The 21212-nt window shown below is 31.9% G+C and overlaps 3 protein-coding genes across 3 annotated transcripts; 2 read left to right on the top strand and 1 right to left on the bottom strand.

Moving 5' to 3' along the window:
- Positions 1-813: 813 nt before the first annotated feature.
- Positions 814-4671, bottom strand: LOC103854500 (protein GLUTAMINE DUMPER 6-like). Its single transcript, XM_033284622.1, has one exon. The coding sequence runs from the start codon at positions 3138-3140 to the stop codon at positions 2796-2798; it is 345 nt and encodes a 114-aa protein (XP_033140513.1). The 5' UTR covers positions 3141-4671; the 3' UTR covers positions 814-2795.
- A 2962-nt stretch (positions 4672-7633) lies between these two features.
- Positions 7634-8902, top strand: LOC103854802. The gene is made up of 2 exons (XM_033285312.1): positions 7634-8195; positions 8334-8902. The coding sequence occupies exons 1-2, from the start codon at positions 7634-7636 to the stop codon at positions 8900-8902; spliced, it is 1131 nt and encodes a 376-aa protein (XP_033141203.1).
- A 1912-nt stretch (positions 8903-10814) lies between these two features.
- On the top strand, positions 10815-15734 carry LOC103854499. The gene has a single exon (XM_033284621.1). It carries the CDS (start codon positions 15034-15036, stop codon positions 15538-15540), a length of 507 nt encoding a protein of 168 aa, XP_033140512.1. The 5' UTR covers positions 10815-15033; the 3' UTR covers positions 15541-15734.
- Positions 15735-21212: the final 5478 nt, after the last annotated feature.

The following is a 21212-nucleotide window of genomic DNA, read 5'->3' as shown; positions in this document are numbered from 1 at the left end:
AAAAAATCCTATGTCTCCAGTTCATCTTTACCTTTTGATCTTTGAATAAAAAATATATTAACATTTGAGTTTATAGTTTAATGACTATTGTTTAGGGTTTAGTATTTAAAGAGTGTGATTGTGTTTATAAATTTCAATCAATAATTTTTAAACTTTATAAGGAATTTGGGAGGATCAGTTTAGTCTTTTTCCTCACCAATTTAAGGTATTTATAAAAAATAATCATCCTTTAAAGATAAATCTAAAAATGTTATCAAGTTTGTGGTATAGTTTTTCCTTATAAAATTCGGACTTAGTTTCATTGTTGTATGAGATGGTTAAATTTTATTTTTTGGCCCATGTAAGTTTCAAATCTTATATGCATGTCTTTTTTACCTATAATTAATTAATTATGACCCAAATAAAATCTAGTTGTGCCTCCGCCACTGTCCATATCATACATAGCTATTTTTATCGAGGAATTGATTTTTTTACCGCACTTGGAATAATTAGGAATGTTTTTGGTATGTAGGTTATGCTTTTGCTCTTGTAAATAGATAAAAGCAAGATAGTAGCATAAAGAAAAACAACGATAAAAAGAATTGAATGAACAAGTGGTAGGGATTTCTTGGTAAGGGATTGTGGAGCCTTAGCTCAATTGCATTCGGTCTTGAGTAGTTGATTGTCAACCGTGTTCTTCGTTAGCTGCTCGGATGGAGAGCCGTTATCTCGTGGCTTTCTTCAAATGAAGCTTGTTCTTGGGTGATGGTTGCTCGTAGTTATTTTGTGGAACTTATCTTGGAGCTTTTATGGCATCTCAATAAATCGATTGTCAATGCTTTCTCGTTTATTCCAGCTTCTCTACTCGTTGTCCTTCACACTTCTGCTCACGGGTTGTATGTTTCAGAAGCCTTAGTGATCTCTCCCTTTCTTGTTTTAGTTTAAATGGTGTAATCTTTGTTATGTTTAGTTTTGGCACTGGTTGGTAAGGTTTACCGCACCGGCTTATGGCTCCAAAAAGGTTTTGTATCTTTGTCGGCTTCGTGTAAGTCACGGTTATTTAAATATTAATTCAAAAATGATAAAAAAACATTTGGTAGGGAAAACATACATAGATACCATTATCGACAGTAGCTGTATATAGATAAACCATTCAAAGACCATAAATATTTTGACGGGCTGTTTTGAGAAAAAGCTCATCATTTGCTTACAAAAGCCAGCTGGTGTGAAGAATAGTTTGTGCAGAGTTCTAAACCTTTAAGCTTCGTTCATTTCTTTAACCTTTATGCTTCATCCCTTTCTTTTTATTTTTAGTTCAGGGGCAGGCCTACAGTTTCTTTTGTATATTATATATTGTCACGACCAGCTCCTGGTATCAAAATATAACCATCAACAGTTTGATGGCTTTGAAAAACTTTTAAAAGGTTAAGTCGCGGTAACCCACTTGTCTTTTGGACTAAGTCTAACCTAATCAACTCTGTAATGTTTTGAAAGTAGCAACTTATATATTACTCCTTCCGTCCCCTATAAAATGTCTTACAAAAAACTGATTTTTCAAAATATAAGGTGTGTATATATTTTTAAGAGAACTTTAATTTTACTGAAAATAGGTTGATTAATAATAATTTACTCCATTATTTCTGATTGGTTAACTCATACTCTCTCCGTTTCGATTTAGTTTTCGTTGTAGGAAAAAAAAATTGTTTCAAAATAAGTGTCGTTTTAGAGTTTCAATACAAAATTTATTAATAAAATTCTTCAATTTAACTTTTCTATTGGGTGAAAAATGGTTAGGTGTATAGATAATTATATTTTTGTTTTGAAAATATACAAAATCATATGTTTTCTTAATCCGTATGCATAAACCTAGAATGACAATTAAAATGAAACAGAGGGAGTATAAAGTTGATATTATTAGTAATGTTATTATTTTAAATAAATAAATAAATATAGTTCTTGTGTTTCAGAAAAAGAAAGAGCGTGTATATTTTCACTATATACAGTTTTATAGTTACCAATACCAACAGTTACATAATTTAATAAAAACCTATCTGCCTAAGCAGCATAATTAAAGTGCACTTGAGAAAAGAGTGGCGACCACTTAATAGCCACACAAAAGCAAAAGTAATATCCACTTTGGACCGTCCAACTCTTTGCGTTTTCAGGCCGCGGCGTCCACCAATAGACGCCAATCAATGTGAAAGTTATCAAATGCATTATTATATTTTCTTAACAAAAATGCCACATCAAAGCAAAAAGCTTGCCTTTTTATCATTTATAATATTATTTTACTGTTATTTAGCCAATAGGTCCACTACCATTAAACCATGGTCTGTAATTACTTGCTAAAAAGAAGAAGATGTAATTAGTAGCTTTCTACTAGCCCATAGTGTTGTTGCTTGCCATTATTGCTGATGAACAACATTGTCGGAGAAGTCGCAGACTAAAACGATCATCACTGATAATTGGCACCGTATAAGTCATTTGCAATTTTCGAACCGAACATATGGTCATACGTTGTAGTAAAGATCTTAAAACCATAAAAAGACAAAGTACATATTCTAAAGTTTTAACATCGTATTAAAGAGATATATAATTCATAGGCTATTCCAAATATATTCGATAGTAATCTCAAGATTAAACAAAACTTTTGCAGTTCATAAGAAAGCATTAAACAAAACTTTATCTATACTACCAGACTACCAGTCTACCACCCATCAAAAACAGTCGACTACTACAAAATTGCCGATGATTATTACAAAAGTTGAAATCTCTTATTCTTTGTTCTGGCAAAAGAAAAAAGAGACGTAACTGAGTTAGGTTGAGACGACAGTAACATTGCCGCAGTTACAAGGATAAATGGAAGACGGTGGAGGGATCACCGGAACAGCCAAGCAACTAGGTTTATCCTCTCCGGCCAAAATCACTACGATCTTAGGTAAGTACTCTACCATAATAATCTTAGATTTGTTGTCTCCGGTGTCGTCCTCTTCGCCCACAGGATTGGTGTCATTAGAAGAAGATGAAGACGAAGGAGTCTTTTTGTTTGTGCAGACCAATGAGAGTAATGCTAAAGCTATAAGCAAAATAAGCAAAAACAAACCACCAAAGAGGTATGGTATTGGTGACTTCCATAGTTCTACTTTTGGTGTCGCCCTCATTTTTCTTTGTTCTTATTACTGTTTTTCTCACTTGTATTGTTGTAAGTTCAACTATGAAAACTTTAGTTTTGGGTATTGAAGAATTTATAGAGGAAAATTTGTAGGAAATTCCTTTTTTATTTAAATATTTGCTTACCGGGATGCCCTTTGATCGCACTACGACATTGTTTTTAAAAGTTCAAAATGAAGGAAGATTCCTTGTGCGTTCAGATATTCCTTTTCTCTGTTGCTAACTACAAATGTCGATTTTACTGTTAATATGTCATGTCGATGTCGCCATCCCAGTAACTTTAATGCTTCTTACATGTTTTACAGATTTTGTAAATTGAAACACAGTACATGCAATATGTTTCTTCTTTTCTTAAAACGGGTACATGCAAAATATTTTTTTAAGGCTATATGCAAAAAAAAAAAAGAGATAAATACATGCAAATGTTGTTACCTTTTTTCGTGGTCAACAAAAATGTTTAGTATTTACTATTTAGTAATAATCAGAAAACTGCTAGAAAATTGATAGGCTTATCTACCGTGGCGACGTCGTCTTCGGTACATCAAATATATATAGTTATATAGCATCAAACCTCAAACGTAAGAAAATAAATAAAACAAATTTGTGGAACCGAATCAAGAGTAAAATTGATCAATGTGTTTCCGTAATTTATAGTACACTTTGATATTTTTGCTGATGAGTTTTGTTTCCATAGTGTACATTATATTTTTTTATTGGAACGTAAATGTATTTTATATTTATTAAATGGAAATCAGTATAGTTTTTACAACCGGTATATAATTTGGTTTTGTTTCTTATCCTTAATATAATCGTTTGCCCAAGAAAGAAAAAACCTTTTTTGAAGAAAAAAACTTGAATTTGATCAATAATCTTCCCGTTTGCCTTGACTAAATATGCATATAGCGGATCTCTCTCTCTCTCTCTATATATATATATATATATATATGTAAGAAATCGTTTAATTTATAAGAAGCGATTTTTTTGTTCTCATCTTGATGACTAGACGTGGTCATATGACTCGTATGAGATGCCAATTGGTATACATATATGCTCAAACTCTGCCGCAAGTCTGTCCTGCCAAGTGTAGTTGAAGCTAGAATATGAGGAATTTTAGAGTATCTAAACTCGTTCTCATGAACCAGGGACGAGGATCATCGGGCTCGTCAGGGAACTCACGTTATTATCTCGTAATAATCAAAGAACAAAAGGCTATAGAGGCTCTCTTATAAGACCATGTCCAACGGTGGATTTCACCCGGTCCATAAAAGAAATCCTTAAGCATAATTGTAATTAAATACTAATATTAGCGTTAAATCGACGAAGGATTGGTCCGTCGCAGCGGACTTAAGGATTCAATCCTTAGCCACGTGTCACGTGGTGAGTGGGTCGAATTTATCTTTGGTTTGTGTAGGGTCGAAAAAAAAAATCATTCTCGAGCCAAACCGAAAAAAAAACTCCTCCTCGACATAAAGGCAATTTCTAGACGATTCTGCTCGATCTCTCTTCCTCGGCTCGTGTAAGGTAAACCAAAGCTTTAACTCGTAGATTTATCGATTATAGATCACTCTCCATCTTGTTTGTTCTGTATTAAGGGTTTGGTTCTCGGATTCCGACAGATTTGAGAAAATTTTCAAATTAGGGTTTCAAAAATATTTGGGGCAAAATCGATTTAGGGATTCTTTGGGGGTTTAGATAGGGTTTCCAAACGTTTATGGTTTGTATCGGTCTCGGATCTCTTCTCTGTGTGTTATACGGATTGAAACCGTATCGGGTTTGTTTCTTAAGCGATTGTCGTTTCTTAACTGTTTTCTTCTTAAAATTTGTTTCTTGTCGTTGGTTTGCTACCTTCTCGTTCATGTGCTTTTGATTATTTAACATTGTTTGCTGTTGTTCTTTAACATACGTAATTGATTAACGTTGTTCTTACTCTTTATTTGCTGTTGATTTAATTGGTCCTTAACTAAGTGTTTACTTGTTTTGGTTGCAGATAAACGATAATGGGACGATACAGTTACAGCCAGCCTTCTTCATCCTCACACTCTCCAGACTTAACCTCCCTCCTTGAAGCCGAATGTGAGATGTACGCGGCTGAAGCTGAGATTACTCGGTGGAATGCAGAAGCCAGTGACTGGGAACCATCAGCAGAGGGTGATGATGGCATCCCAAGGACATGCTACTGTGGTTCAGAGCCAGTTCACGGATACTCCCAAACGCCAAAAGATCCATACCGACGTTACATAACGTGCCCCAATGCCGATGATAGAGACTGCCACGTCTGGAAATGGTGGGACGTGGCGGTGGAGGAGGAGCTGAGAGAGTTTCAGAGGGAGCTTAATGCGGTTAAGGGTGAAGCGAATCAACGTGAGCAGAAGTTACTCCGTCTTGAGAAGCAAGTTTCCGAGTTCACAAAGAAGAAATCAGGAGTTAAGCTAATGGTCTTCAGCTTAGTCTTAGGGTTGGTGTTGCTTATTGTGCTAGGTGAGTTACTTCCTTTTATTTTTTCATCTCTCATATGTATTACAAATATTGAAAGTGTGTGAAAGTTGATTGTTTACTTATTTATTTTTCAGGAATACTTGGAAAGGATTCAAAGGATTGGGGCGTACGTGCTTTGTTTCTTTAACGAGGTAATTATTTTATTAGTAGTTGTAGTAATGTAGTTTCGAAACCGGAAGGAAAATTAAATGTTTGTTAGGTTTTGATTTGCTTGGAAAGAAAGTAGTTGTAGTTATTTAGATTCGAAACCGGAAGGAAAGAAAGTAGTTGTAGTAATTTAGGTTTGATTTGATGTGCTTTTAATTAGTCGAGTAGTTAATGAACAGTGAACTCATTTGCTTTCCACCTTCTCAACTGCTCTGATCTGATTGCTATTAATCGAGTAGAAGGCTTACTCAAGCCCTCTGTGTCACTAGTAGAGTGTCACAGAGAAACAATTAAAACAATGGCTAACCAAAAAAATTTTAGTAATCTTCTCTTTAGTCAAATTCCAGTTGACCTTGATTCACCAGAACCTTTTTGGTTCGGTAGTCAAGGTCCTGATGACTCTCCTTTCATGAGTGCTCCCGACGTTCCTGCTAAGTCTCCTGTGAGCTCTTCTCCGGACGTTCGGGCAAAGTCTGGTGTGAATCCAAATGCCTCAGGTCCTGAGAGGAGAAAATGGACTCCCAGAGAGGATAAAATCCTTATTGGTGCTTGGCTTAACACCAGTAAGGACCCTGTGATGAGCAACGAGCAGAAGTCCACTTCTTTCTGGAAGCGTATAGTAGAGTTCTTTCTTAGCTTCTTTCTTAGCTTCTTGATCGTTTACTAGCTAAGAAAGAACCTCTCTCAGATATGGAAAACAGTCTCATGCTCAAACTAATGTCCGAAATGATATGATCTATTTTCAATCTTGCTTTTGAGGTAGAACTGTTTGTGTACTGATTGTTTTTTAATGGTTATGACACGGTACTAACTCTTGTCACTCTGTTTTTACAGGTTCGCATGTGGGAAGGAGTCACGGGTGCATTTGGTCTTTATCTGATGGAGTAGGAATCACAGGTGATGGAGTAGGATTCACGGGTGATGGAGTAGGAATCACGGGTGTAGTTGTATGAGTCACGGGTCACTCTCTCTAGCATATGTATTATAAGTAGTAGTTGTAGTCTTTGCAGTGTAGTATAAACTTGTTTCCTCTTGAGAGTCAAGTTCATGTTTTCAGAGAGTTTCTAAAGTACTCTCATTGTTTTCCTCGGATCATATGTAACATTTCCTCGGATCATATGTAAGCTTCTCTTTGTATCAAAACTTATGTTATATATAATCTTGTTTACATAATCTTGTTTACATAATCTTGTTAATAATCTTGTAAACAATCTTGTAAACAATCTCTGCTGAAAGAATATAACTGTTAATAATCTTGTTAACATAATTTTGTAAACAATCTTGTTAGTAATCTTGTTTACATATCTCTTTGATCAATCTTTGTTAATAATCTTGTTAATAATCTTGTTTTAGATATGCACATTTGATTCCTCTTTCAACATTCCACGTGAAGGTTACATCGTACAAGACACTTGTTCTTTTGGTGCTGAGATCTTCATCGTCAAACCGGTTAGTAAAATCACAAACCATCAAAACTTTTTTTTTTTTAGTAATATGACTAGTTTTTTAAATAACAGCTCAAAATTAAAGTTCTATAATAATCCTAATATGACAATTTTTTTAAAAAAATAGTTAAAAATTAAAGTTCAATAATATTCCTAATATGACAAAAATTTGTTGATGAAAGGTTCAAAATTAAAGTTTTATAATATTGTTAATATGACAAAAATTTGTTGATGAAAGGTTCAAAATTAAAGTTTTATAATATTGTTAACATGACAAAAATTTGTTGATGAAAGGTTCAAAATTAAAGTTTTATAATATTCCAAATATGATAAATTTTATTCAAAAAAGTTCAAAATTAAAGTTTTCTATATTTAACATATTAGGACTTCTTAAAATGTCAACATCTTCATCCGATGGTCTAGACGAAAGAATAGACGAACTTGTTGATGAAATCGTTGAAGATTACTACAATGACATAGTGGAGGACCAACCCGATGATGAGGCGAACCGTGCTTATATTGAACGAGACCGGGAAGGAGGAGATGATCAGTTATGGAATGACTACTTCAGTGAAGACCCGACATACTCGGCACAAATATTTAGAAGACGTTTCCGCATGAAAAAGAATTTATTCCTGCGTATTGTCAGAGCCCTCAAGCAGAACTTTATATTCTTTCAGCAGAGAAAAGATGCAACCGGGAGGTGGGGTCTATCATCACTTCAAAAGTGTACGGCGGCTATTCGTCTGCTTGCTTATGGTACAGCGGCTGACTCGGTTGACGAATATCTCCGACTTGCGGACACTACAGCACACTCTTGTTTACATCATTTCACTGACGCAGTTATACACTTATTTGGTAATGAGTATCTACGACGACCCACAAAGGAGGATCTTCAACGACTACTCTATATTGGAGAGCAACGCGGTTTTCCAGGGATGGTCGGGAGCATTGACTGTATGCATTGGGAGTGGAAAAACTGCCCAACCGCTTGGAAAGGACAATACACACGTGGATCCGGAAAACCGACGATTGTTTTAGAGGCTGTAGCTTCACAAGATCTTTGGATATGACACGCTTTCTTCGGTCTTCCAGGTACCTTAAACGATATTAATGTCCTCGATCGGTCTCCTGTTTTTGACGATATCTTAGAAGGTCGAGCTCCGAGGGTAAGGTACATGGTCAACGGACACATGTATAAGTTGGCATACTATCTCACGGACGGTATATATCCAAAGTGGTCAACATTTATCCAATCTATCACACTCCCTCAATGTCCCAAACAAGCGTCATTTGCTAAATGGCAAGAAGCAGCCCGAAAAGATGTCGAGCGGGCATTTGGAGTATTGCAAGCTCGGTTTGCGATAGTGAAAAACCCGGTTCGTACATTGGACAGAGAGAAGATAGGGAAGATTATGAGAGCATGTATCATACTACACAATATGATAGTTGAAGATGAACGAGATGGTTATACAAACCGGGTTAATATTTCAGATTTTCAAGAAGGAGAATCTTCCAGAACCTCGGAGGTCCTAAACGAAATTCCTACATTGTTCAATGATACATTTCCCGACCGCAATGATCTTCGTGATAGGCAAACTCATGATCGATTGAAGAATGATTTGATCGAAAACATTTGGAATAAATTTGGTAATCAAGATTAATAATTAGTTCTCTTTGGAATATTATTAAATCATTGTATCTTTTTTTTTAATAATGCAATTTATAAAATTTCAATTTTAATTTTTTTTACAAAAAATATTATTTTATTCTTAAGGACTCATTCTTCAGGATCACCATTGGACGAGTATTTTAGATCCGAATCCTTAACTAATGAAAAAAAAAAATTATATGCTTAAAATATGATTAAGGACTCATGTGGGAGTATTACTATTGGACATGGTCTAAGTAATTAAACTAGATTTTAACCCGAACATCCGTACGGATATTTTTTTTTAAAATGTATTTAATATTATTACAAATATTATATTCTATTTTAGTATTATATATTGTGTAAGTCTATAATATTATTGTTTATATTTCTTATTCGCCATTATTAATATATAATGATTTGTTTAATACATTTTACTTTGTTATTAATTTTTATTTCTTACTAATATACTCTCGACTTAGGTACAATAAAATAACAATATGAAATAATCAAATAGATAACCTCTTTCAAAATATGTTTTTTTCTTCAGTTTATACATTTTCCTATAATACATTTTTAAAATTTTATTTATTTATATTACAGAAAAGAATGTTTAAGATTATTTATATTTACATGTTATGTTTAAAAAATATACTTTAACATATATTATTTTAGCATTTTACGGGATTTATAAGTAAAAAACTGTTTTGTTTAAATAATATAGCCTTATTCTTTTATTAAATTTTATACGCAGTAGAATCTATCATATTATTATAGTAAATTTTATTGATATATATGATATTTTTGTGATGTTAGGATATTAAGTTTTCTTTTTATTTTTATTTAAGATTTCAAAATATTAATGCTTTAATTTTTACAACATATATAGTTTGTTTTTTCATAATGTATTTCAAAAAGTTATTCTTTATTAACTATGATTTTATCTTTTGTAAAATTTGAAATTTATCATTTTGAGTCTGAATAATTAATTTTAAAATTGTATATTTTGTCAAGAAAACTTTGAAAAAATACACTACTATTTTTTAGTTTGGAAAATTACATGAATTTTGAATTTGTTTTTGTTACTACATTAATAAGTTATTTTACAAAAATATTTGAATTTTTGGTAATATTTTATAAATTTTTCTCAACAGATTTTGCTATAATTTAAAATAATAATTAAATTTTGATTTGTCATTAATATTTTAAATGATTACTTAAATTTCATAGTTTTCTAATAACATATTTTTTTAAATAGTATATGAACTAAAGGTTCTTATATACTATTATATTTTTGTATATAAACATTTTAACCAATATATTGTTGAGAGTTTCATAATTAAAAAAATATAGTATATAGTTGTAGATATAAAACTTTAACTGATGTTAATAAATTTATTTTATTATAAAAATATTATATAGCTTACGAATTTTAACCTATTTTATTGATTAGGGATAATTTATTTAAATGAAACAATTTTACAAAAATAAAATTTGTTAATTTACCTATTTAATATATTTTTTCATATTTAATTCATATAGCACTACTATTTTTTATAACAAAATATAATTATAGAATTTATAAAAAATAGTGTATAAGTTTTGTTTTCTTGTTTTATAATAAAATTTTAGCTAACATTGATTTATAACAATATTATATTACTGATTACGAAATTAATTAATATGTTATTTTATAAAAACATTTAAATTTTTAATTAAGATTTTGTTAGATTATTTCTCAATATATTTTGTTATAATAAAAAATCAATTTTATACTTGGTTTATTATTAATGTAAATAATCAAATATGTCATATTAACTAATCTTTTAAGTGGTCTTAGCAATATGTCATGAAGGCCGTATTAAGAACATGCTGATGGGTAATACATCTAATATATTAATTTAAGATCATATTATATCTACCATTATCATAGTAAGACCGTCTTACTATGATAATGGTAGATATAATATGATCTTAAATTAATATATTAGATGTATTACCCATCAGCATGTTCTTAATACGGCCTTCATGACATATTGCTAAAACATAGTGATGATGATTGTAACACCCGGCTCCCCCATTTCTAACATGGGTTCCCGAGCACGGGGTTAAGAATACACATGTCTTCATATTCAACATTTCCTTGTGTCCCATTATTGCTCTCAAGAACTCAAGATGCATTTTCTTCAGTACAATCAACACTTCTACTTACGGTTCTGCGAAAGGGAAAATAAAAGCGAGTAAAGAATACTCAGTGAAGCGATTCTAGACCAGTCTACCACATAAGGCTCAATACGAAACGAAAACCGATTAGTCACTACACTCAATTTAATTCAACTTACATATCTAGCTGCAACATTTTCATTTCACGTAATCAAGCATTGCATGGTCTTTGTCATCACTCAGTTCACATAATTCGATTTAAGACTTCAATCATCCTAGAACTCTAGGACCTACACAGCTAGAGAGGTCCATACCACCCCTTTCTTGTTGCATCCCTATGGAGCTGCCTGCCCTGATATGCTCAACATTCGGTTTCTTGGATGCGGTCCGCCCCTGCAGTGTATTACGATTCTTTCCTGCCAAGACTCGGTGTGACTCAATCTTAACGGCGCCTCTAACTTAATCCACCATTTTTGAACGGTACGGTCCTGCGTTTCCTGTCTACCTACCCTTTTCGGATGGTTTACATTTCATTCATTCATTCATCTTTCCATTTCCTTCTTTCTTTCCTTTTTCCTTTCATTTCGTTTTTCCTCTTTCCTTAGACTCATTCATTCTTTCCTTTTTTGAGACACCCATTCTCGATGTCACACTCAATTCATTAAACAACCATTCACATAGGTCTTATCATTCATATGACCGGACATATAACCAGACTGGTTAACAATATTTTATGATCCTGGGTGTAATTCTTTCTATACATCCTAGCTTTAACAAACACACAAGTCAAACAATCAGATCAGAGAATCACATCACACAACCACATCATCGCAAGGCAGTCCATTGAAGTCGTTAACAGTGTGAGCGTTCTTATGCAATATGTATTGTTCAGCTATCATCCTAGAATTTCATCATGATCTAATCAACCTAACATCAATCAGGATCTAATCAACCGTAGCTTCTCATTCAACAATATAAAAGAGCATGAGAAGAGATCTGGATCCGGATCTGGAAACAATATATAAGAGATGTGATCCGGGAACAACATCACCACACAGCCATCCCCACCACTTGCGCTTGCTCACGGCGAGGAGAGAGAGAGTCGGCCGGGAGAGAAAGCGATCGCGGGGAGAGAGAGAAGAGAGAGAGAGTCAATGGCTAGGGCTTCCTGGTTTCGAGGTTTCTCTGCAGAGCTTTGATTCTAGGTTTCTGATGAGAGATAAGAGGATGGAAGTTTGCTTTTATAAGAAGAAGAGAATGAAAGTCTTAGGATTTTTTTAATGGTCTATAGAAAACTCACTTTTCTTTAAAAATTTAAATGGACCGGTTTTGGGTGTTACCATGATGATCGATCGACCATAATAGTACTTTTTTTAGTTCTTATATATATATGGTTAATTTGTTTTAGAAGTTTCAACTCAAAAGCCGACCACTTGGCTCGCTTTGTTAGAATTTAGAGCCGCTCTACTATGTTCTATTATGTTGGTGTTTTTATTCATATATGTCATACTTTTTTTTTGTCAACTTATTACTTGACCACAATGGGAGGCGTAGGTCGAACCCGAGATGCCTGGGAGATTGACGTGGTACGCAGACCACCTGTCCTAGAAGCTCCCGGCGTATGGCACACTAGCTCTTGTTAAAATACGATTGATGTTTAAGAAAAAAGTGAATCAGTTGGAAATATGTTAAAAAAAAATTTAAAAAAATGTTCAAAAAATCTTATTGTTTGATAAATCGAGCTCTTTAGTTCAACAAATTCAAAACAATAGAAGGACCGACAGATCTCTAACTCTAAATAGTGACGTTGTAGAACTACATGTTTAAAATGTTGAAATCTACTAGCTAATAATGGTTGAACAAAATACAAATCAATAATCATTATTTATATTAATACTTAGGAAGGACATGGACAAATTTGAGTTCGGTTTGAAAGGCCAAGCCGACAATATATAACACTAAAAGTAAAATTTTGATCTCCAATCATTATAAATTTGACAAAAGTTGAAATTATCAAAATTGGTCAATTATTGTGAACTTCGAGTACTCGAGTATGAGTAAACCAATCTAAACTGTATAGAATTTCAACCCCCACAAACCATATCAGATGAAACATGCATCCACTTAGAATAAGAATAACTATAAAGTAGTGACAACTACAACTTCACATTGTCTACCACTACCACCAATCAAAGGTGATATAGAAGTGCATGTTACTTTTCTACTATTTAGGAAAATTAAATAGCTCCACCACTTGAATCTGATTGCAAGTAAAAGATAAATTAGTGGGAGAGTTTATGCAAACTCACACAATATCCATCTTCGCATGATCACGTGTAAAGAAATCACAAAAATATAAAAACGATGTGCTGACTATATATGTTCACCATTCTAGTTCCACGTAGAGAGCGATAATGGATTTAGCGGATATGTAATTGGTACAATATTTTTTTCCAATTTTTCTCTATATGTTTAACCAATCAAACAAATATTTATTTATCAATTCAATACAAGATTTTGTTTCATAAATTTACGTATGAAATAGAAGAAGCTCGTTTGGTCCAGTGGTTTGACTAAGGATTCATTAATGTTTCTACACTATGAAATTTGAGTTTTAGTCCCTACAAAGGACGGGATTATACGAATTAATGGAAAAAGATTTACAAGAGATCTGCAGCATAGCGCAAGAAGTACAGTTAGAGTGGATCTCATAGGACGGCTCAAATAATGCAGTCAGGTATGAATCCCATAAAACAGATAGAATTGTCGGCTGTAGAATCGTGTAAAATATTTCTCATAGTTTGTAATAGCATAATTATCCATCAATTAAAAAAATTTACATACGAAACATAGAGTATCTTTTTTTGTAGTTTTGCGAGAGTTTAAGTTTCAATGGACATAATTTACATTGATCATTTATTTTGTAGAGTATAAAATTCAGGTGATTAACGAATTTAATAAATACTACGGAATTATAGTGCTTAGTTTAACAACTTGCATTAATTTTTAGTTCATTCTCTTAGATAAATCACTTTGCTCCAATTGTTTCTTTTGATTGCTTTATCGTTTTGTGATTTCTTTATTGCTTACACACTAGTTTACTTCGTTTCTTCCTGCTTGCTTAATCGCACCTACTTTCTTTCCTTTCAATATTTTACTAGTTGAAGATATCCACAAAAATCCCGAAGTACTTACTATTGGGCCAGCTTATATTACATGGGCCTAATTGGTGCCAGTTAACCTGAGTTTTATTATGTCTAGTATCGACGACTTCTACTATGAATTTAGATAACCCAATGTTCTCCATGAGGAGCAAACCTTATTTTGATAATTAGAAAGCATATAGAATATGACTTTAGATAAGATCACCATGGTGTCCCAAAGATCTAGTTTTAAAGTACTTAGTATAGTTTTTGGAAATAAGCGGTATATGGTATTGTCTTTATAAATTCGCCACTTTGTGTTTTGAAAAAGTGTTAACAACACATTTTCCACTAATACGACTGAGAGCCTATATGATAAGTGTACCAAATAATTTATATGTTGCAAAATGATGAGGATAATGAAATGGAGGCATGATCCTGACATGTTCTCTAACATGGCTTGATGTGAATCAAACATCCAATATCTACAAAGATGCATGCGTGTTTGGTATCGTTACAGAGAATCCTTAGTGTATAGAAACATTCCCCTCATGCCACAATGTGAACTTAAACCACTTCGCTCTCTCTAACAGAAATCCATTATTTATATTAATCAAAATGTATTATTCAACATGGTCACACTATCAAGAGAAGACTAAGACTACACATAAATCATAACTTACAAAAAGACAAAACCTTTTTTCATAAAAACAGCTATTCTTGTTCGAATCATGTCGGATGTAACTTTATACTTTAGATATAAGCTGTCCTTAGCACATTAAATTAATGAAAACACAAGGATCTTTTTCCACGCACATGCAATTATATATTTATATATATGGTCCACTACACAAGCAAATGCTACGACTCGACAAAACAAAAATTCTCACAAACACTCTCTCTCTCATTCGAAACTAGGGTTCTTGAGTTGTCCATGGAGAGAGAAGAATGCAGCAGTAGCGAATCCGGCTGGACTACGTATATTTCTTCACCTATGGAGGATGACGAGCAAGAGGAAACTGATGAGGTGTACTATGAAGGGCATATCACCGGAAACGATCAAAGAAAGCATGTCAACGAGTACGAAAACAACAAAGACAGCGACGATTCAATGGCTTCCGATGCTTCTTCCGGGCCAAGTTATCCCCAAACGAGCAATAGAGGGAGAAGCAGAGAATGTATTGTTTTAAGGAATGGGAAAAGTGAAAGTAAGAGTAAGAGTAAGAGTAAGAGTAATGAGGATTATGACCATAAACATAATGCTAAGAATAGTGGCAATTATAAATGTAGGATAAAAGAGAAGAAAAAGAGTGAAAGTAAAAGTAAGTCTTTTAAAAAGAAGTAAGTTCTATCTTGAAGTTGTTTGTATGTAGATTGGATTGTTAATTTCCATTTTTATGTTGGGGTTTTTTGATGCCTCAGGCAAAGGGTGTGTGATGATTTTTATCTGTTTCTTTCCTTTTCAACATGAAATTTGATATTTGTATTCTCTTTTGTCGTCCTTGTATTATCATTCTTATTTCTTACCTTTACTAATAATCCAGCATGAAGATTAATTATTCTTCTTCTCATGATAATGTTAGCTACATGCATGTTTAGGTGGTTGCATACTAAAACTATATTTATATTAGAAGTAGCTTAAAATTACGTTGAACGGCTGTTTCTTACGCTACATGTTCTTTTCATGGGAAGATATATTTAAGCAAAAAGTAGGATAAGATGAATATATATATCTATAAACGTATACAATTCAAACATATTCCGTACACGAACTCCTTACGAATTTAAAAATTATTTTGTTTAGTATTATAAAGTTCAAGAAGAAACACAAATATTCTGTTTTTTTTTTCTTTTACTTATTTAGAGAAAATAGGCTTGGAAATTATTGGGTGGAAAAGAAATGTTATATTTAAATATAGAATCAAAGTGGTGTAAATGAAAATAGGTATAATAAGGCATGTGTGGTGGAAACGTATCCTTCGAGGCAACTTCTCCATTATTGATCATATTGTGGCTTTCTATGTGTGTTCGATCAAACTGTCTTAAATATTTATGATGCAAATGTTTTGTTCCTTTGTTTGTTTTGGCTGTAAAGAGGGAAATGGATCCACCGCAGACACATGACAGCAACATGCATGGGAACTCTTCCACAGAAAAATTATTAGTTTTTGTCTGAATGTTCACATTTTTTGGGTGTTACTTATGAATTAGATATAATGTAAACATCTAACTCACCCTCAAATCTTGAAAAAAAAATCCATTAACATGTAGCACATGTATTAAATAATTTATATGTTCTGGTCAAAAAGAATGAGTAATTTATTTGTGTACCGAGAGAAGCATATGTGGGATGTAACCACTCTTGTTTATTTTCTCAGTTTATTTCGAGGAAGTGAAATATGTTAAGACACAAAGAGAGCACATTAGGCCATTTACAATAGATAATTATGTGACAACCCTCAAAATCCAAAATAATTATCAATCCAAAAGCGTAGTATTTGAACGAAAAAAATTGTATGGAATTGCAGAAGAACTAATGGTCAAACAATTTTCAGAGGAAGCTCTTGTGGGCCTATTTTGTTGACTTGAGAAAGAAATTAAAACCTAAACACAAACCAAACGATTTGGAAAGAATTAGCCCATGGGCCTTCTTCTCTCATCCCCTGAAAAAGAAACAAACCATCAACAAAACAGCATATATATTTGGCATTTGAGAAAGTACACGAAAACAGTCATTTCATACTCAACATATCACAATGTTTAATTTATATCCAATTTATATACCTTACAAAAAGATACATGCATTTTCAAAAAAGTCAAATAATATAAATTTTATTTACCTTTTTAGCGAAATTATACACTAGCCGCCACATCAACTTTCACTTCATCTAATTTTACTGACGTGATACTACATCAGTTAATTTTGTTGACGAAAATATCACATGTACAATAACTTTTTAATAAAACAAAATAGTCAGTTTATAAAAACAAATTTTTAGAAATGTGAAAGTTTATAAATTTTTATTATATAGTAAAATTAACAAAAAATAATTAAAAAATAAAATTTTAATCTTATATAAAAGATATATTCGTTATAATGCTTTGATCAAATCATAATACCATCTTTATAAGAGTTGTATAAGTGTTGTAATGATTCAAATTCAAAAATAGTGTTGCAGTCGTATTACTCTTGATTAATCTTGGTTGTTTTGTTTCCCTTTAAAAAATTTAGATTAACATATCTAAATTCTTAATCTCTTGAAAAAAATTATTCTCATGATTACACAACCAATCTAAAAAAATTCTATACAAGCACATAAACAAGATTAACATAAGAGTAATTGATTGATCGAAACATTATAACAAATATATCTCGTATATAAGATTAAAATTTATTATCTAATTAATTTTTGTTAATTATACTAAATAATAAAAAAATTATAAACATTTACATTTGTAAACATTATTTTTATAAACGACAATTTTGTTTTAAAAAGTTTATTGTACATGTGGCATCCTTATCAGCAAAATTAGCTAACGTAGCATCCATATCAGCAAAATTAGATGATGTGGCGATTGGTGTATGTTTTTTCCAACAAAATAAACAAAATGTATGTTTTTTTTTTTAAAATACATGTATATGTTTTTGCACGGTTATAAATTGAACATATGACTAATTTTCAAAAAGGTACAAATGGGATTTGTAAATGCAAGTGTAAGCATCCAACTCTGCTTTGGCAAATAATATTGGATAAAATGTAAATATATTATATTATGATTACTTTTTCATGAACCCAATTCTACTTTAAATAGACAAATGATATGCCATGTAATATGAACAAAACTTAGGTTCACCTATTCTTCTAGGATCAATCAAAGTGCCACGTAGATAGTTAATTAAAAATATTATATTTATTTAAAATAACTTAAAAAAGAATAATGCTAATATTAACAACGATAACGACGCCAACTAAATCGTAAACCCGAAATTTTAAATTCTCAACCCTAAACCGTAAATGTTAAACCCAAACCCTATACCCTAAACCCAAATCCTAGACCCTAAATCCAAACCGTATACACTAAACCCAAATCTTAAACCCTAAACCCAAACCATAAACCTTAAATCCAAACCCTATACCCTAAACCTAGACCCTAAACCTAATCCATACACCCTTAACCCAAATCTTAAACTTAAAACCCAAACTATAAACCCTAAACCCAAACTCTAAACCTAGATGCTATAAGGTTTGGATTTAGGGTCTACAATTTAGGTTTAGGGTATATGGTTTGGGTTTAGGGTTTACGGTTTGGGTTTAGGGTATACAGTTTGGGATTAGGGTATACAATTTGGGTTTAGGATTTAAGATTTGGGTTTAGGGTTTAGGGTTTGGGTTTAAGATTTAAGGTTTAGGGTTTGGGTTTAAGATTTAAGGTTTAGAATTTTAGATTTAAGGTTTACGGTTTAGATAGCGGTGTCATCGTCATTAAAATTGGCGTTATTCTTTTTTTTAGTTGTTATTAAATAAATTTAATATTTTTTTAATTAATTATTTACGTGTAACTTTGATTGGTGTGGAAAGAGGGGTGATTTACGTTTTGTTCATGTAATATGGTCCATAATGTTTACACAACTTTGAAAACCGTGATAACTCATTTGTCTTAGGTTCTAAAACGAATAATGTTTTCCAACATTATTATTACTCTCGGTTGAGTAACGATTCTTCGGTAAAATTGGGATTAGAAGAGAAAAGATGGCTTGTTGTTCTACCTATAATCCAAATGGGTCATAAAGTACTCACTAACATTCACATATTACTACGATGAAAACTCTATTGTTTATAAAGTTCCAAAGAAAGAAAACCAAATTTTCGTACGAAACGAAAAGGAAAGAACCTATCTTCTCAGGTCTCAGATACACCTGTACTTTGTATACACGCTTTTATAGAAAGACAGAGACAAAGATTGAGATGATTCTTGAAACAATACGTAAAGTAAATGAAAATTTTAAAATAAAAGTGAGTAAAGAAACTCCACTGTTGCTGGAAGATGAAAAGGAACCAAAGATTCAAAGATATTTTAGGACCAAAGTGCTGTCATGAATAAAGCTAATCATATGTCTTGTATGTTTCAGTAATCAATTGCATGTAGTCAATACTGAGACTAAAGGCTTTGATTTGTTTCACACTTGCTGACAAAATAATCAGCGACAGCAACTAGCGGAAGGATATAGCTATATGGTTTGTTCGTTTTCCAGGAGCAAGCGATCGACCAGCAAAATCGATCGTTTATTTTGTATATTAATCACTTGTTTGACGACTAAAAATGTTAAACGCTCAAACATTTGATGTCGATCGTCAGCAACTATAAAATGAAAAGCTTAATGTGTCTTTTGTTTTATCTTTTCTTCCAACTTTATTGGGTAATTTACGTTTTGAAAAGTTGTCTTTCCCGAAGAGTATCTTCAAAAAAAACTCTATAACTTCAAATATAGAGTTTTTTACTCTTCAAAAAGAAGCTTCAAAACTTCAAATTTGAAATTTCATATTTTATTTGCATTTTGATCCTATAATTAATTACACATCATATTTATGATTTTTAAGTTTTTTTTCATTTATCGTTTTAATCCTTAAAATTTTCATATAGCATAAATATTTCAAATTTATTTTTATAAATTAAATTTTACATGAATTTAAATAATTTTTTTTAAAATAAGATTAATCATAGTTTAAAACTATAATTAGACCAAGAATATTATAGAAGAAACAAATATTAATTACTTTTTAAAGATACATGAAGAAATAATTGTTACACAAGTTTAAATATTACAACAACACTAATATTCTGGTGAATTTTCTCCGGAATCTCCAAAATCTCTAAAATATTGTCAAAACAAATTTTTGTAGCCGAAGATGGAGCATTACAAAAATAATTTTATTGAATAGTGTGGTATTTTGCTTGTAGTTTTATATTTAATTATGTATTCTATTTATAATTATATATATTTAGTGTAAGATTTTATTAATTAGTATTACCTTAATACTTTTATATATGTGCTAGTTATTTGTAAAAATGTAGTGGATTTATATTAATTATAACAAATATAAGAGTTATAGTGTAAAATACAAATAATTTTGAAGTTGAATTTGAAGTTTTGTTTTTAGAAAAAATATAATTTTGAAACTTTAAATGTAGAGTTTTGCAAACACTAAAATAGAGAGTTTTTTTTGGAGATGCTCTAAGTATGACATTAGCTGCTCCGTAGTCTGGAGTTGTTTTATTTGTGTTCTTAGCCTCGGGTTCGAGTAGACTGCAACGTGGAACGGTGGAGGTCTTACTAGGTGTAAATATTTTGGTATTACCAAAGATTAGTCTTTGATCTAGAGAACATCAGATATATCAGTTACAAAAAAAAAAAAAAAAAACATCAGATATATACGTCTTCATGAATGACAACAAAGAAAAAAGAAGTTAAAGGTGACTCTATCTTTCTTTAATGTGTCTTTCAGTCTTCCACTACATTACGATCTGCGTGCTCGATTCCACAAAGAGAGAGGAAAGAAAGCTGAAAGATTGATTGATTTTTTTTTCTAAAGCTATATATTAAAGGAAATGTTATGTGCGATCGTAGGTTTCTTGGCTAGTAAGCTTATGGCAAGGAAACTCACAACATCATTTAAGAAAAAAGTTTGTTTGTATTGCATGTTGACCCACTCATTTCGTAAGATTTTATCGTACGTAAGATTGTTTCTTGGTCTATCTATCGGAGGGGCATGATAGGTTTGGGCTTACGTTGTAATACATAATATAGTTTCCAGTTGTAGTTGTTGACCAATCTTTTTTTTAGAAATTTGTTGTTGACCAATCTTTAAAAGCCATTATATATTTGTAGATTTTGATGTGCTCTATTACGTTATACAAGTTTAATTTTTGATTAAACGAGATAGGTGTCGAAGCCAAAACCCGACTAATCATGCTCATGTGGATCAGTCTACAGATGATATGCGAACACGGTTTTTA

The sequence above is a fragment of the Brassica rapa genome, chromosome A02, assembly GCF_000309985.2.
Source record: "Brassica rapa cultivar Chiifu-401-42 chromosome A02, CAAS_Brap_v3.01, whole genome shotgun sequence".
Taxonomy (NCBI): Eukaryota; Viridiplantae; Streptophyta; class Magnoliopsida; order Brassicales; family Brassicaceae; genus Brassica; species Brassica rapa.
This window is presented reverse-complemented; position numbering and strand designations above follow the sequence as displayed.

Coding starts and splice junctions, on each gene's coding strand:
- LOC103854500 (XM_033284622.1), bottom strand. CDS start 3,140: ATGAGGGCGACACCAAAAGTAGAACTATGGAAGTCACCAATACCATAC.
- LOC103854802 (XM_033285312.1), top strand. CDS start 7,634: ATGTCAACATCTTCATCCGATGGTCTAGACGAAAGAATAGACGAACTT. Junction 8,196..8,333: donor GATGGTCGGGAGCATTGACT/GTATGCATTGGG, acceptor TCGGTCTTCCAG/GTACCTTAAACGATATTAAT.
- LOC103854499 (XM_033284621.1), top strand. CDS start 15,034: ATGGTCCACTACACAAGCAAATGCTACGACTCGACAAAACAAAAATTC.